This window comes from Moschus berezovskii, chromosome 21 (assembly GCF_049115385.1).
Source record: "Moschus berezovskii isolate FMDL1 chromosome 21, NW_MosBer_1.0, whole genome shotgun sequence".
NCBI lineage: Eukaryota > Metazoa > Chordata > Mammalia > Artiodactyla > Moschidae > Moschus > Moschus berezovskii.
Window position 1 is genome coordinate 42327059 of NC_142480.1, and position 16894 is coordinate 42343952.

At 53.9% G+C, this 16894-nt stretch overlaps 1 protein-coding gene across 1 annotated transcript in view; it reads right to left on the reverse strand.

Moving 5' to 3' along the window:
• Positions 1-1972: 1972 nt before the first annotated feature.
• KLF13 (KLF transcription factor 13) overlaps positions 1973-16894 on the reverse strand; it is a 43010-nt gene continuing 28088 nt past the window's right edge. Inside the window, exon 2 of the mRNA XM_088829569.1 lies at positions 1973-7718. Within this exon, the coding sequence (XP_088685695.1) occupies positions 7429-7718 (290 nt within the window). The 3' untranslated portion in view covers positions 1973-7428. The remainder of the gene's footprint in view (positions 7719-16894) is intronic.

The window sequence follows — 16894 nt, forward strand, 5'->3', positions numbered from 1 at the left end:
GATCTTTTCACCTGATAAAAATGCAGAGGGAGAGGGACCCAATGCTGGGGTCCCATCTGTACAGCCTCTTCCCCCATGGTTGATGTGCTGTGTTTGTGGACATGCTGCTGCTGCTGCTAAGTCACTTCAGTCGTGTCCGACTCTGTGCGACCCCATAGACGGCAGCCCACCAGGCTCCCCAATCCCTGGGATTCTCCAGGCAAGAACACTGGAGTGGGTTGCCATTTCCTTCTCCATGTGTGAAAGTGAAAAGTGAAAGTGAAGTTGCTCAGTCATGTCTGACTTGTAGCGACCCCATGGACTGCAGCCTACCAGGCTCCTCCGTCCATGGGATTTTCTAGGCAAGAGTACATATGTGGACATAGGCTAGTATATTTGCTTTTCAAGCAACTGGGAAAACCTATTTTTCCCCCCTTCTTCACCACTGGAGACCTCTTGGGGGTCTCTGGGGATCCCAGGTTCTTGAGATGGGGGCTATCTGAATGCCAGGCCCTGCTTGGAAAGGACCAGTGTCACAACATATGGCTGCTTTTTTTCCCATCGGTATTTTTGAAGCTTTCAGGCTCTTAGCACATGATTATTTATGGAAGTGGCTCCATCTTGCTTGCTGCTGTCTGGGGAGTTGTGAGCAACCAGGAACTGTCTCCGTAAGGCACAACCACAGCCGTCCAGGGAACATGATCCCTCCCACCGAGACTGCGCTCCAGAAAGACTTTTGTTTGAAAACGAGTGGATGTTTTCCTGACAGTTCAGTGTATGCAGGGGGCTTCCCTCCCCACCCCTCCTCCTACTCTATGACACAGAAAACAAGCTCTCATCAGGAAACGCCTGGCGTGTGTGGATGGAGCTTTAGGAAAAGGTACCTTTGGTCACCTGCAAGGCCTTCCTTTGTTATTGCTACTTTACGTCTGTTCATGGTTTGCATGTAGCCTATGGAGAATAAGGGTGATCACAGAAGAACCCCAGTTCTGGGTCTGCACCTGGTGGGCTGGGACCATGGGTTGGAAGCACAACTTCAGTCCAGGACCCTCCCCTGCCCCTGCCTGGCATGGACCAGCCCTGTTGCAGGGAGCAGCTGGGCAGTTCATGACCACAGATTCAAGTGGGCTCTGGAATCAGCTGGGCATCAGGGCTTCTCTGATAGCTCAGTTAGTAAAGAATTCGCCTGCAATGCAGGAGGCCCTGGTTTGATTCCTGGGTCAGAAAGACCCCCTGGAGAAGGGATAGGCTACCCCCCTCAATATTCTGGCATGGAGAATTCCATGGGGTCGCCAAGAGTCAGACATGACTAAGCGACTTTCACTGGCATCAACAGGTATCACCCTGCACCCCATATTCTGGGCTCCCTGTCCCCATGGTCCTAGGCTGGCCCCTTCGGTGTGTTTCAGGATCGGCTTCCAGGCTGAACTAGGGGCCGAGCTGGCTGCATACAGAGCGCTTTTTGGAACAAGCACTGCACCCTGCACGGGAACCTGCCTTCTCAGAGCTCCTGGGGACTGGATTGGTGAGGCTGAGCTTTCTGGGGTGTGGGGAAGGTGATAAGCCAAGGGTACCAGGGTAGTGGGCCACCAGAACAATTTGTGCTTATTGTTCAGTCACTCAGTTGTGTCTGACTCTTTGTGACGCCATGGATTGCAGCACACCAGGCTTCCCGGACCATCCCCCGGAGTTTGCTCAAATTAATGTCTATTGAGTTGGTGATGCCATTCAACCATCTCATCCTCTGTCGCCCCCTTCTCCTCTTGGCTTCAATCTTTCCCAGCGTTAGTCTTTCCCAATGAGCTGGCTCTTCGCATCAGGTAGCCAAAGTACTTGTCCCCTGCAAAGCCTTCTCCCCCTCTCCCATGTAAGACCTGGCAGTTCTGAGCTGGTGTCTACCCCTTGGGCCGGTTATATCCAACTTCTGAAACTGGGCCATTTTGGTTTCCTCCCCTTCCAGGGCCTCGCCCATCAAAGAAGCAGTTCTGGCAAATAATGAATCATAAATTTTATTTCAAAATGTAAACGTCACTAAACATGCATACACGTTAAAACAATAAAATTTACAGTTTCGTTAATTTTTTTTTCTTTTTGCATAGGACATCATTACAATATAGAATCTATGCCTTACAAAATACATACAAAGTTTTATCCGAGCAAGCCAAGGCCAGATTGGGAACTGTACAACTGTAATACTTCACTGTAGTGATCCGGGAAAGACGAGACGTGGCCTTCGGAAGCATGGTGTGGTGATGGTTAAAAAAACAAAACAAAACCAAAAGTTCCTACAGAAAAGTGTGCTCGATGGAAATGGTCTTGGACCCTTGGAGTCTACCATGGGGTTTGGCAAACAGTCCCAGAGAAGCTCCATCAATGGCTTTGGGAAGAGCAGGGGCCGTCTGTGAAGTCCAGGGTGGCTGAGACCCCTAGTGCACGCAGCACACAGAGATTCCTGGGTGGATTCCTGGCCTGTGGGAGCCACAACAGCCCTGCCCCCAACAATGCACAGCTGCTCAGCTACCCTCCAGCCCTCAGGGTCCTCGGTGCTTGGCACAGGGACTCTCCAAAGTGAACCTCCTGCCCACACGCCCAGAGACAGGCACCCTGATCCAGGAATGGACCCTGGGAGGTGGCCCTGTGCTCCAGGGATGGCAGGCTGGCCTGGGACAGGCGCTCCTGGGCTGAGTAGGGGAGACAGCCTTCACCCAGACCTCTGGTTGCCGGGCAGGCATTCGGCTTGGTTTCCAAACAAATGTGTGCAGCATCCTGTCATCATATCACCAGGAAGACATCCTGGAGCCCTGGGAGAAGCTGCTCGTGCACCCCTACCCCACCTCCCATGTCTCCTGTGTCCCCCACAGGGAATGCAAGGTGTTCAGGGCAGGGGAAGCAACTTGCTCTCATCTGTCCCTCTTTAAATAAAAGTAGTAGGTTTTAAAGCTGCACGAGAAGGGGAGAGGCTGGGCGGGGCCAGGGGGCACACTGCAAGTCCCATATGGCAAGAAGGGTTCAGTAGAAACCAAGTACGGCCCTGGGCTCCTGCCTCCCACCACATCCAACTCTTCTAACTGATGAGACAGAGTAGCGGGCAGGAGGAAGGGCTTCTCCCTGAACGGTGTTCAGGCATTTATCAGTAGTAAGCTGGACGGTGCATCTGAGTTCTGATACAAAATTCTCTGGAATGTGTCTGGGACAAACCTTTGAAGCTCAAGTCTTGGAGTCAGGAGAATCATTTATAGGACCCGGCTTTCCCCAGGGCAATCCTGAATTCAAGAAAAGTATCGGCCCACACCCTTGGTTTTAGCTTTGGAAGATATACGGTCACCAGAATTGAATGTGGGATCTTTGGACAGCAAAGATGTGGGTGACCTGCAGAGCATTTCTTACTGGCTGCAGTGTGACCAACCCATCAGTCTTCAAACGCTTCAGCACTGAGTCTTTGAATGACTTTGTAAAAGGGTTAACAAAAAAAAAAAAAGTGAACGCTGTTAGAAGTAAAAAAAAAAAAATCAGGTAGCCTTGTAAACACAGCTGAAACCAGGAGCTGAGCATCAAGGGGACGCTATTGCTCAGGTCATGCTGCCCTGCTGGGTGGTCCTTCACTCGCTGAGTTCAAGGAGTGAGTCCCTTGGCGTGCTCTGACCTTGCAGCCACCTTAGCCCTGCTTCTGGCAAGAAAAGCAGCCGGATCTTCTGGGGACAGTGGGCTGGGGGGCAGGAGACTTGAATGAAGACCCCGCTTCTGCCACACTTCACTTGGACCCCTGAAAGCCACCAGCCCTGTCCGTATGTCCCAACAAACGGGGGCTGGGGGCTACTGGGGGCCTGCTGTCTGTCCCTGCCTCTAAGTTGCCTCCCACCCCGCCACCCCGGTCTAAGCTGTGACCAAGAGCGTGGGGAGGTCTGGGGATCCCAGTGCTGCTGCTTAAGTGTGCACCTGGAGGCCGCACCCTGGCGAATCCTGCACCTGCCCGGATGCCTGGCCTCAGAGTAAAGGGGTTGCCCTGCACCTCAAGTGCGATGCATGGGCTGCAGCAGGTTGCAAGGCGGGCACCTGCAGGATCACATTCCCATCAAGGGCATCACTGCCTATCCCCACACAGCACCCCATGGCCCGCTCTGGAAGGGACTCATCTTTCCTCATGGTTATAGAACAGGGTAGGCGTTTGGGGTGCTGACAACCCTAATATGGCTGACACTGAGGGTTTCCTTGTTTGGGACAAGGGCCAAACACCAGCCCCCAGGTTGAGCCCAGGGTCGCTTGTAGACCTTCTTGGAGGGGAACCTCTCCCTTCACTTGGGCAACCTTCATTTTGAGATCTATGCCCCCTTGGCCTACAAGAACTAAAGGCAGCACACAATAACTGTTGGCGTTTTCACTACTGTTTCTAGGAGTTATCACACTGAAGCCAGCAAGCATGGCCATAAACCAGAAAAATGAAAGACCCTGAAACAGACCTGGGCCGGGAAGACATTCTACTTCTTAGGAAAAAAATGCAGGCTGTTCAGCAGGGTCCTCCGCCCATCCCCACCACCGTGCAGCCACTTCCCACGGGGGTCTGAGCGAGGGAGGCCCTGCAATCCCTCCTTCCACATGTCGTGATGATGAGATGCTAGCAAAAGCCCATTCGAATCTAGCCTGAGATGCATGGATTTTCCCCACTCTTCAAGTGAGATGAATTTTAGCCTCAGATGAGCCAGGATGGCCTGCTGGCTGGAGCTCCAGGCTGAGAGCTCCGGGTGCCAGCCAGTTCTCTCTAGATGCCTGAAGGCAGAGAAGCAGCAGCCCGTGTCCCAGGCCAGGCCCACTTCGGAAGGTCCGCACCCTGCCATTAGACCAAAACTGCTTTGGGAACGAGGACACACTCATCTGCCAAAAATAGCCCGCGCCTGCATTTTTCTGTTTTAAGGCAATATTACCCTTCCATCTAGCAAACGGAACAGCCCTGGGTCACTTAGAGGAAAAATTAAATTAAGTGCTCTCTTTGGGAACAGCAAAGGCCCGCTTTCCCTCCCTCCCCCTCCCCCCTCCCCCCTCCAAAACAAACCAGCTCTTCTTTTATTCCAAGATGACAGGGTTTAGAGTCCTTTCCCCTCTTCCTATGTGCAGAGAGACGTGGGCTCTGAAACCGTCTTTCCTCGGCAATGCCACAGCCAGGTCGCGAGGAGACACCAGGCTCCCGCAGGGCACGTGGCCCCCCTCCCTGACTTTGGGGACCGCGTGGGCAGTGAGCGCACCAAAGGACTTTGGAATAAAATTCCTGAACCTGGAATGTGAGTTCCTGAGACATGAAATGTATTCGGAGTGTGGCTTTCTCGGCCCCACACAGAAACGGCTTTGGGAGGGACCTCCGAGGGCCTTGCCGGCCTCACTTGGGGACTGGGCGTGAAAAGCTCTCACCCCCAGTGCTCAGGGCACTGCTCTGTCCAGGTGTCCAGCACATTCTGTTCTCTGTCCTGGACCAAATGTGAACAGGGCTGTCACCCAGCCCCAACAGAGGCCAGGGTGAGGCCTCACCCCATGCCACTTCTGCCCGGTTCCCACGCACAGAAAGAGCGACACACCTGCCCACCTCGAACCTGCCACGCTCTCAGAAGCCACCCTCACTCCACTGGCTGACCCCAGCTGACACAGCAGAGTTAGAAATGGGCACCCGGAGCGCAGAGGACGGCAGTTGCTAAGGACATGGGGCGCCCATGCGCTCTGGAGCCACCCAGGGCCCATGAGCACCAGCTGGGGCTGGGTCTCCGGGGCTCCTCCGTGCTGTACCCCTCATTGTGATCAGGTGGGGGCAGAAGCAAAATGGCCACAACCAAGGCACTCTGGGCTCAGGGAAGCCCCTCTACGGCCCTCTGAGGTCCCAAGGGTCATTCCTCCTCATCAAAGTGAACAGAGGTTTCTGCAAGATACCCCAAGTCCTTCCCAAACCCACACCCCTGCCCCAACACACACACACATACACACACACACACATACACACACTGTCCTGGGGACTTGTATTTACAGGCCCTGACTCCCTGGAGGAAGGCCAGGGACGTGCCTGGGTGGGGGCTGCCCCAGCCCTCCACAGGGGAGCATGCTGGAGCCTGCCTGACCCACCTGCCCGGGTCAGGGCTCCCGGAGAGATGTTCCCAGCTCTCTGCTTGGGAAGGCTGGCAATGGGGACCCTATACCCCAGTGCCCCAAGGCTGGGGGTGGGCTGGGGCCTCCCAGGTGGGAGGGGGAGACCAGGGAGGGAGGAGTCCAGGGGACACAGCTCACGGAGAAGCTGAGTGTTGAGTCTCAGCTGGGGACATGGTGGGTCTGAAAAAAAGCACTTCCACAACTTCTGTCCGGTGCTCCCCGGGGAGGAAAGAGAATGTATGTTCTCCGACTGCATTTCCCATAGCGTCCGCCTTGCTACCCCCCAAAGTTCCAAGTCACAATGTTCCGGTCTCTTGCTACCGAACAGTCTCCGTGGAGTGCTACGCAAGGCCACCGCAGGCCACACGCACAGAGCCCCGCTTTACCCACCGTGTCAAACAAAGGCGTCTCACGAGCAGGGTCAGTCGGGGAAACTGTAGGAACTGGACGCACCGGTGACACCTTCGGACATCCTTGTAGGAGGCCAGTCAGAGGATGTGGTATAATAGTGGAAGGTCCTCGCGCCTTCTGCGGGGACACAGCATCGCACAGCCGTGTGGACATCAGACGGTGCAGACGGTGCATCGGTCTGCCCAACCCAGGATTGCATCTCTGCTTCCAGCGCTTGAGAGGGACCTGGGCAGGGTCCCCGAAGTGAGGACTGCTCCCCTTGCCCATCACGGCTTGAGGTCTCCCTCGGAGCCCTCTGCATTCTTAGCCCACTGCCGCTGGGACGAGCCTGAGGCTGGGCGGGGACAGGAAGAGGGAGCCATGGGTCCTGCTCAGGGGTGTGCCCTGAAAGCACAAGTCTGGTGACCACCGCTCCATCCGCCGCCCGCAGGAAGCTCCACCTGCACTGCTCCGCCCCCAGTGTGTGCCCAAACCTTAAAGGAAACTCCAGAGTGGAAATCTATGTACAGAATAAGGCGGCAGGAAAGGGGTGTCCTCACTGACCTCATGGAACATGTCCATCCCTGAGAAAGGAGGGGGGGCTCAACACCGCTGAATCTCACCTGCGTGGGTATGTCTCTTGTGCAATTGTGGATGGTGTTTTTTGGAATTTTTTTCATTGTGTTTTTTTTGTTTTTTTGTTTTTTTACAAATTTGACACCTGAGGTGAATAAAATTGTTTTTTGTTGTTGTTGATGTCGTCGACTTCATAAAGTTCTTTTTTTCCCTTTCTCTCTTATTACAAAAGGAAAAAACACGGAATCACGAGAAGTGAGAGCATCTGCTCATGGCTGTGGTAAGGAGGCGGGGCCTCGGGGCGTGGCATGGCCTGGGTGGGGGCGTGGCTTGCCACGGGCCCCGCCCCCCGCAAGGCGCTCAGGGCGAGCTGGCTGGGCTGATGGTGGGGCTGCTGGCATCCGAGCGGCTGTAGTCGCTAAGCGAGCCGGTTCGCGAGCCCCCGCCGCGCCGCTGCAGCATCCCCGGGTGGAAGTTGGCATGGCGGCGCGCGTGCTTGGTCAGGTGGTCGCTGCGCATGAAGCGCTTGTCGCAGATGGGGCAGCTGAACTTCTTTTCCCCGGTGTGTGTGCGGTAGTGCCGCGCCAGCTCATCGGAGCGCGCGAACTTCTTGTTGCAGTCCTGCCAGCTGCAGGCGAAGGGGCGCTCTCCTGCGGGCAAGAGGGCTTAGGGTCAGTCTCAGCGCACACCCTGGGCTGCCCCGCCCTCCCTGCGGCCCTTCCTTGGCGCCCCATCTCCAACCTCCGTGTGGGCGCCAGCACCCTCCTGTCCTGTCTCATCTGCTTCCATCCGACCCCTCCCGGGAGGAAATGACAGGATCCCAGGTGCTGCGGCCCCCTCAAGTGCATGCCACCCAGCAGCCTGTGTTGGGTCAACTGTGCCTGAGCGGCGGGAAGCACAGGCTGGTCCCGGGGCTCTAAGAATGGGAGCTGGGATCACGGAAGGCTCCGGGAGAGCTTGCAAGCCTGCATGTTTGGCCACATCACCCTGACCCCACAGATCACCCTAACCCCACGGAAGCCCTAACTCCAGAGCCTCAAATCCTGCAGGATCTGCAGACAGTTTGCCGACCCCAGCACCCAGCCATTCAGACCCTCTGCAGTCTCCTCATCTCTATTATGAACAGGTCAGGACAGACAATCTTCTGGGACTAAGAGTGTTTATGGGCTTCCCAGGTGGTGCAGTGGTAAAAAGAGTCTGCCTGCTAATGCAGGAGATGCAAGAGATGCAGGTTAGGTCCCTGGGTCAGGAAGATCCCTTGAAGGAGGAAAGGACAACCCACTCCAGTATTCTTGCCTGGAACATTCCATGGATAGAGGAGCCTGGTGGCCTACAGTCCATGAGGTTGCCAAGAGTCGGACATGGCTGAGCACGCAGGCACTGGCCAAGAGTCTGTTTGCCTGCAGCTCCAACTAGAGTCTGCTGCTGTTCCTCTCTGAGAAATTCCAATCCAGCTAACAGTCAGCAGAGGAGACTGGGGGTGACACCCAAGAGAGGAAGGTGAGGACAGCTCAGAGCAAGAGGCAGGCCAGCCTTCACCCAAGCAAACTCTGAACCACACACACACACGAGACATTAGCTGCACGGGGAGAACCAGCAGGGAGTTCCTGCACCCTAGAGGGCAGCCTCTGGTACTGGGGGTGGCCACAGAGTTCCCCTTCCTGCTGCATTTCTCCCCCTCCCTCCCAGACTCTGGCCCTTAAGCTGAGAGCTGGTCTTTGAAGCCTGTCCATCAGGGCCCAGGAAAGGAAATCAACACCGCCCACCCGCAATGAGGTCATCAACCTTAAATACAAACAGACACCTAAAGATGGCCAGGCAGTCAAAGAAAACCAGTGGCACAAAAGGGCAAGGCCAAGAGCAACAAAACCACTGACTCCAGAGGAAAAAGAGTGAAGCCAGGAAACAGAAGAGAATATTAACCTAAAAATTCTGACTAGCATTCTCAAGATATTTCAGACAAAATTTTATGCGTAAACAGGATACCATAAAAAGGAAGTTCAGGGTACAGAGAATAAGTGTTTAAAAATTGAAAGCACTGTTGCCCAAACAAAAATCCCATAGAAAAACTAGAAACACACTCAAGGAACTATCCCAGGAAAATAGAAAAAACAAACAAAAAAACAAACAGCTCTAGAAAATATGTGAATGTTGCAGTGTTCTCTGTCTCCTAGCAGTGCTCAATCTAAGAGCTCTGCATGGCTCTGTATGCTCTCCTTACTTTGTTTTGGGTAGAAGGGTGTGTGGGCAGGGGGGTTCACAATCAAGTAAGCAAGCAAACCACTTCCCATCTGATAGTTATAAACAGCAGGAGGTCACAGTTCAGAGTTACAGGGAATTGATCCTGTGGGTGCAACATCTAACAGAAGACACAACTGAGTAAATGAACAGAAAAGAATGGAGGACAGGAAATTACCAAAGAAACAATAGGATCTCTCAGCTGATGCAAAGAGTCAACTCACTGGAAAAGACCCTGATGCTGGGAAAGACTGAGGGCAGGAGGAGAACAGGGCAACAGAGGATGAGATGGTTGGACGGCATCATCAACTCAAGGGACATGAGTTTGAGCAAACTCTAGGAGATGGTGAAGGACAGGGAAGCCTACTGTGCTGCAGTTCATGGGGTTGTAAACAGTCGGATACTAATGAGCAACTGAACAACCACAGCAATCTGTTACAGTAAAAAAAGAAGACAGGAAACTAACATGGAAAGGGTTAGCAGAGGTGGGCGGAGTAGTGAATAAAGGCTCCTGCCAAGAGTATCTGCAATGTCACACTAGACGAGACCGCAGAACTTAAATGAGAGAAAGGGGAGAAGCAGGTCATCCAAGAGGGAAAGAGGCTGGGGCAGACAGCAGCCGTCTTATAAGCCACACTAGATGACAGAGCAACAGATCCTCCCAAGGGTTCCTCTCACACACTAGCAAAAATAAGAAGAAAAGGAGAAGCCAGGGAAGAGAGTGAACAATGAAGGGTCATCTCCGGACAGGAGTGAGGGGAGAGACCTGATGGGGCACTGGAGCTGTGGGCCAGGAATCACACAGGGAGGTTTACAAGAAAGGGAGTTCCACACACCAGAGAGTATAGTCAAGAGGCTGAATGAATTTCAGGATGCAGTGAAAGCACACAGTATTCTTTGGTTAAAAGAAAAAAAGAGGCAATTAGAAATTCCAGGAAAAACAGAAGGCATGCAAGAAAATTGTCTAGAAGTAAACTAAAATGTCAAACGAGGGGACTTCCCTGGTGGTCTAGTAGTTAAGACTCAGTGCTTCCACTGCAGGGGATGCAGGTTCAATCCCTGGTCGGGGAACTAAAATCCCACATGACACATGGAGAAAATATTTTTAACTTAAAAAAAATTCAAATTCCATCCTAGCACAATTACAGCACACAGTTGTTATAAAGTACTTGGAAAGGTCCAGCACAGGATATGGTGCTGTCCTTTCACATGACCAGTGCTGAAAATTGTCTAAATGTGTACTGCAAGAAAATTTCTTATTCTCCACTGTGTACTGACTTGAGGCCTCAGACAAGCACCTCACTGCCTGTCATGGGGTAAAGAGTGGCCCCACCAAAGATATATCCAAGTCCTTACCCTGGGAAGATGGCAATGTGACCTTATTTGGGAAAAATGTCTTTCCTGATACGATAAGGTACAGATCATGGGGAAGAGATCACAAAGACCAGGAGAGAAGGAAAAGGACTCCAGGGAATGATGGGCCCATAAGCCAAGGGACTTGGTATCTGGGGTGGCCACCAGTCACAGGGGGAGAGAACTGACACTGCCGACACCTTGATTTCAGACTGCTACCCTCCACAGGGAGAGAGCACACTTCTGCTGTGGGTGTTCAAGCCACCCAGTTTGTGGTAACTGGTTACAACAGCCACAGGAAATGAATACAGTGAACCCCATCTTCATAGTGAGGTGGTGATTCTACAGGACTGCACTCAAGCAGCTCTTGGCACTGGGCCTGGTACATGCCCAGTGATGACTCCTGAGATGCTATTGTCACTTTTATCTATTATTCTTATCAACTAGTCTTCTCAGATTTGGGCCTGCTTGGAGGAGCCAGGGGTGGGGGGCGGGGCACAGAACCAACCCAAAGTCACACTCAGCCTTGCTTCCTAATAAGCCCTGTGGCCTCACTGGGAGCTTGTCCTTTCCAGGGTCCTTCTGCTTGCAACTCTGGGAGGCTCCTTAGGTGGATATAATTAGAGAGGGTTGCACGATCCCAGGGCAGCAGGGAGGGGCAACATTCAATAGGACAGAGTGCTGGTGCCTGGCAGCCTGGCGGCAGCAGGTGGAAAGGTTCAACATTACCACTCAGCCAGCCAGCAGCCCTCAGCCTGCCCAGGCATCAGCAGCACGACTCTTTTATGGAGCACAAACATAATGCCTGGCCTGGGGACGTGGGTGTGATGCCCGCAGACAGAGCTCTCCCTGCTTCCTTCTCTATTCCTCCAGCAGGCTGTTCTCAGCAGCCAATAAACTGGTCCATAGACAGACGGATAAACCATTCAGAAGTTATGATTCATGCTGGCAAAGAGTGGCACTGGGTCTGGCTCAGCTGGCCTCTGAGTGGTGACAGTCAAGCGGCACCCAGGAGGTGGACCAGAAGCGTGGGGCAAAGGCAGCGTGGACAGGAGTCCTCCCCAACAGCGCTGCTCACCCTTTTAGGAAGGGTGAGAGGGGCTTCCCTCCCAGGGAGGGAGCTTTTGTTCACCTGGGTTATGTCCATCGACATATATCGCAGAAATTAAAACAAAGAAATTTAAACTCAAGGACACATTCCAGTAGCTGTCAGAGGGGTGATATCACCATACATCACACAGCCTCTGGGATATTCCACTGTATTCTTTTGAATAAAGAACAAATAATGTTACTGTTATGAAAATAGTTCTGACCTTACAGCTCCCTGGAAGGGTCCGCAGTACCTGCAGGTGTCTCTGGGCCTCATTTTGAAAACCTCTGGAGGATGGGGCTCCGGAGACTGGCCCCAGGTGGCATGGTAGCTGAGGTGTAGGGGTGTGTGTGTGTGTGTGTGTGGTGTGTGTGTGTTGTACCCAGAGTCGGGCGGGAGGTCGGGCGGGGTGGGGGGGGGGTCACCCATGCATTAAGTAAAGCTGAGAGGAAGCCAAGCTCAGGTTCTGCACCTGCCTTTTCCTAGGATGTAATCAGGACACAGGAGCGGTACCGCGAGCTACCACCGGAGGGCGCTCGGCCCAGAGCAGAAAGGACTCAGACCCCAGACCCCTGAAGGGAGTCCAGGTCTCCTGAAGCCTCCCTGCCCACCGCCCCCAACTTCAGAAGCCAGGAGGGCGGCAGGTGTGTGGGCCGAGGGGCCCACGGGACAGGACAGGATGACGAGAGACCTTGTGAAGAGAGGCAGGGTGACAGCAAAGGGACTGGATGCTCAGGGAGGACGGGGGTAAACTGGAGGAGGGCCAGGGTCACAGTGACGGGCCTTGGAGATCCACGGACTGGGGTAGGGGCCTGCCACGCTGGAGGAGTGGGTACCCGCGAGTGAATGCTAGGCCCCAAGGAGCCAGGACTGAGGGACGAGGGTAACGGTGGGGGCAGGCTGAGGACCCGCGGGTGCTGACCCTTGGGGATGTAGTGTGGGGACGAGGTGGGGGGCCGGGCCTGGCGCTGTGCAGTTGCGGGGAACGCGGTCCTGCGGGCAGCGGGTCGTGGGGGCGGGGTAGGGGCATGCGGGGCAGGGTTTACATAAACGTTCCCTGGCGCCCTGCGAGGAAGCCGAGAGCGGTTGCCTCATCTTATCAGGGAACAGGGCGTCCCACACTCTTGCCCAAGCCGCAGGCCTGGGCGGGGACAGCGTGTTCTTTCTGAGAAGCCACAAGAGGCCGGGCGGGAGCCCAGGGCGCCCCTCGCCCAACCCCCGCAACGGCGCCCCGCCCCGGGGCCCGCCTCGCGCAGGTGCAGCCGCGCTCACTAGTGCGCATGCTCCGTCCAGAGACGGCCTCCCGTTTGCCCTCGGTCAAGGGCGTGTGCTCCCGGTAACCTCACTCGGCCCGTGCAGCCTCGGCCAAACTTGCCAGCCTCCACGGCGTGAGGGAGGTGCTGGCTCCAAGAGCAACTACGTCGTGGTTCTTTTCTGTATGTGAGCCCCTGGTGGGCAGTCGAGGCAGTGGTGGTGCCCTGAGCTAGGACCGGCGCCGCGCCTGCAGACCAGGGCCCCTTCTGGGCAGTGAGTGCTGGGCTTTACCGGCCCCAGCTCCGGGAAGCCTGGGGAAGGGAGAAGGGAGGAGCAGTCTGACCCGGGGCCCCGGGACAGAAAAGCAGGTGGTCCAGGGGTGCCCAGATCCACAAGGGCACACCTCGGTGAGCACACGGCATCCGTGTGGGTGTGTGGAGGATGATGGGGGAGGGGCAAGGCTGGTCCAGTCAGAGGGAGGCACGGGCAGAGGCCTCCATAGAGAAACAGCTGCTCCCAGGCTCCAGTTACTGGCTGCCAGCAAGCGGCCTGCCATTCATCAATAGATCGCTCCAATCTGTGGTCTCCGGTATGCGTCCGCTTCCAGTTCCTAACCTCAAAACGGCCACGTTCTTCACTCCTGGGAGGCCTGCTTTCCCTCTCACTCCGGGCATCTCGGCAGATGGCTGACCACTGGGGCCAATCAATTGCCAGTCTCCGAAGAAAGCCAGACCGGCAGCCTCAGGGTCAACAGAAAGACCTGTTCTCTGAGGGGGAAGCTGACTTTTCTATTTTCTTTAGGAGACCATTCTGCTCCTCTGCTGGTGACTTACAAACCCACATGGAGCTGACACTTGGATGCCTGTGTCCTGGGGAGTCCAGGCTGGAAGCTCTTACCCACCACTGTACAGGTGAGGGAGGTGAGGCCCAGGAGAGAGAACTGCCACCGGTGGGATCCCCCTTGCCCTGGGACTCAGTGGGCAGAAGCAGTAACTTCTGCCTGGAAGCCACCCCTGCAGAAGTCAGTGCCTGCCCCTCTCCCGCACCTGCACTCCTGCTCATTTGTCTTGGCTGCATCTCACAGTAACTGTGAAGGTTTAGTGTGAGAACACACACGTGTTCAGAGGAGATAGGCGGTTATCACGGGCAGAGCTCCTGGGAGCGTCCCTGGCTAGACACCAGCCAGTGCTCATTTCTGCCGAACCTGCCTGGCCCTGCCTGGGGTGCTGTCCTTCAGCATGCATGTGGTGCATGCATGTGGCTCATCACATGCTCCTATGCACTCTTGCACATGCCAGGGCTGGCAGGACATGAAGGGCGGTGGTACCTGGCTGGAGACTGCTACACAGCCTGGGGGCTGGAGTTAAACAAGCACATCTGTCTTCTGCAGACCTGTGTGTCTCCACGTTTGTACAGTGGGTGCAGGTGTATTTTTTAAAAATATGTATTTGGCTGTGTTGGGTCTTAGCTGCAGCTCGAGGGCTTGCCATGTGGGATGTTAGTTCTCTGACCAGGGATCGAACCTGCGTCCCCTGCATTGGACAGTGGATTCTTAACCACCAGACTCCCAAGGAACTCCCGATGCAGGTGTATTTTTAAAGTAGGCATTCTGGGTTGTTGCTTTGTCTTGCTTTGTTTTGGAATAGGGTAACTTGTTCCTAAAATTCATGTAGAAAAATAAACAGAAAAAAAAAAAACCCTCTGAAAAATAATATTGAAGTGGGGGGACTAACCACCAGATCTACCATGCTATTCGTTGCACAGGCTGCTGACTGGCAGTAAAGCACAGCAGAAATGCCTGGACCAGATTCTAGGACCATGGGAACTATGGAGCAGAAAATGACATCTAAGGCAGGGTTCAAGGGATAGGGCCCAAAAATGTCTTACTCAGGACAACTAAGTAACAATTGCCTCTCCCTTCAAACCATAAACCAGGATAAACTGTGAAAGGGTCAAAGATTTAAATGGGAAAAGTAAAACCACAGATGTTTTAGGGGAAAACATGAGAGAACATTCCTTTTAAATGCTAGAAGTTCTTTATATAAATCAAAATCTAGATGCCATAAATGAAAAGACTGATACATTTGACTACAAAAGTATAAAATACATCTCCATAAACAAAGTCACAAGGAAAGGCAAAAAATAAGTAACAAACTGAGAAAAATGTATCTGCAGCTCTTGCTACAAAGGACTAATTTCCAATACTGGAAGAGATGACAGAAATTAAAAGGAAAACATAACACCCAATAGAAAAATGGGCCAGGGCTCTAACTGACAGTTCATAAACAGGAGGTACAATGACTATTGAACATCCAAAAAGATGCTCAATACTGCCCATCAGGAGACAGATACAAGCGAAACCCCACAGACACGCCCCTTCTTACCTATCAGGGTGCTGAGATGGTGGGAGCTGGCACACCCACTCTTTACTGATCAAAGTACATACTGCCACCAGCTCTGCAGAGGACAGCCTGGCAATGACTACTCAAATGACAGACCTGTGTATCCTTTGAACTCACAATGCAACTTGGAGCTATCCTGCAGACTACACTCACACACCTACAAAATGGGATGTGAGCTTGCTCATGCAGTGTGGCTGCTGCTGCTGCTGCTGCTAAATCACTTCAGTCGTGTCCGACTCTGTGTGACCCCATAGACGGAAGCCCACCAGGCTCCCCCGTCCCTGGGATTCTCCAGGCAAGAACACTGGAGTGGGTTGCCATTTCCTTCTCCAATGTGTGAAAGTGGAAAGTGAAAAGTGAAAGTGAAGTCGCTCAGTCGTGTCCGACCCTTAGCGACCCCACGGACTGCAGCCTACCAGGCTCCTCCATCCATGGGATTTTCTAGGCAATAGTACTGGAATGGCTTGCCATTGCCTTCTCCGTGCAGTGTGGCGAATGCCTCAAAACAACTCATGCTCTTCTAGGCTTTGTTACATACACTTAACAGACTCTCACACCACAGACTCCTATGAAGAAGGAGCTGAACACCCGGGTTCTTACTAAACTGAGATGGAAAGGTCTCTGGGGGATGGCACTGAGTGAAAAAAGCAAGCTCCCAAGCAGGACGCTCAGTCTGGAGGCCAAGTTTCACGTGCATGCAGGTCTGCCTGGATCTGAGATGTTCTGGGTGGGCACCTGAGGACGCAGGACCAGCAGTCAGTGGGGGCAGAGAGCTGGATGCCTGGGGGCAAGGACTTGGAGAACTTTCCTTGAAAAGGGACTTAAATGCCCTGGATTTTGAAACATACGGTGTGTTTACCTAAAAATTAAAAACAGAAATCCATAGCAAACTCGGAAATGGCAGCCACAAATTCTACCTTTCTACAAGTTCCCAGGGCAGGACTGGGACTCCACCCAGACTCCACAGCCCCTGCTCACATTGCAGACGGCTGGATGGAGGACTCTCCCTGATAAACAATGTGACAGACCTGGTATGGCTTAAAAGACAGCAGAGACGCATTCCAACAGCAGCAGACCCGGGGCTGTAATCACGCCTGGAGGCCCCCCAGGTTCCTGCCATAAAAGTCGCTCTGTCCACTCTCCCACGACTATTTAGCACCAGCCTGGGTGGATGGGGCAGGCACCGGCTGCCACCCATCCTCCTCTTGCAACCCAGGAGAGTTCATCCCACTGCCAGGATGAAAACCCCAAGTTCAAGGCAGGAGAATGGGGGTCCTCTGCCAGGGCCAGGAAAGAGGGAGGGACTGGGTGTCCTGTGCAGGCTCCTGGGAAAGGTTTTTCCTCCGGACCAAAAAAACCAGGATGAGGGCAAGGCGTGTGTGGGATGGGGGAGCAGGAATGGCATGGAAAAGCCTCTGAGGCTCGGAGGTGGGGGAGACCCTGGGGTGACAATAGTCACCAGTAGCTGCACAGAAGTCCTTGGAGACTC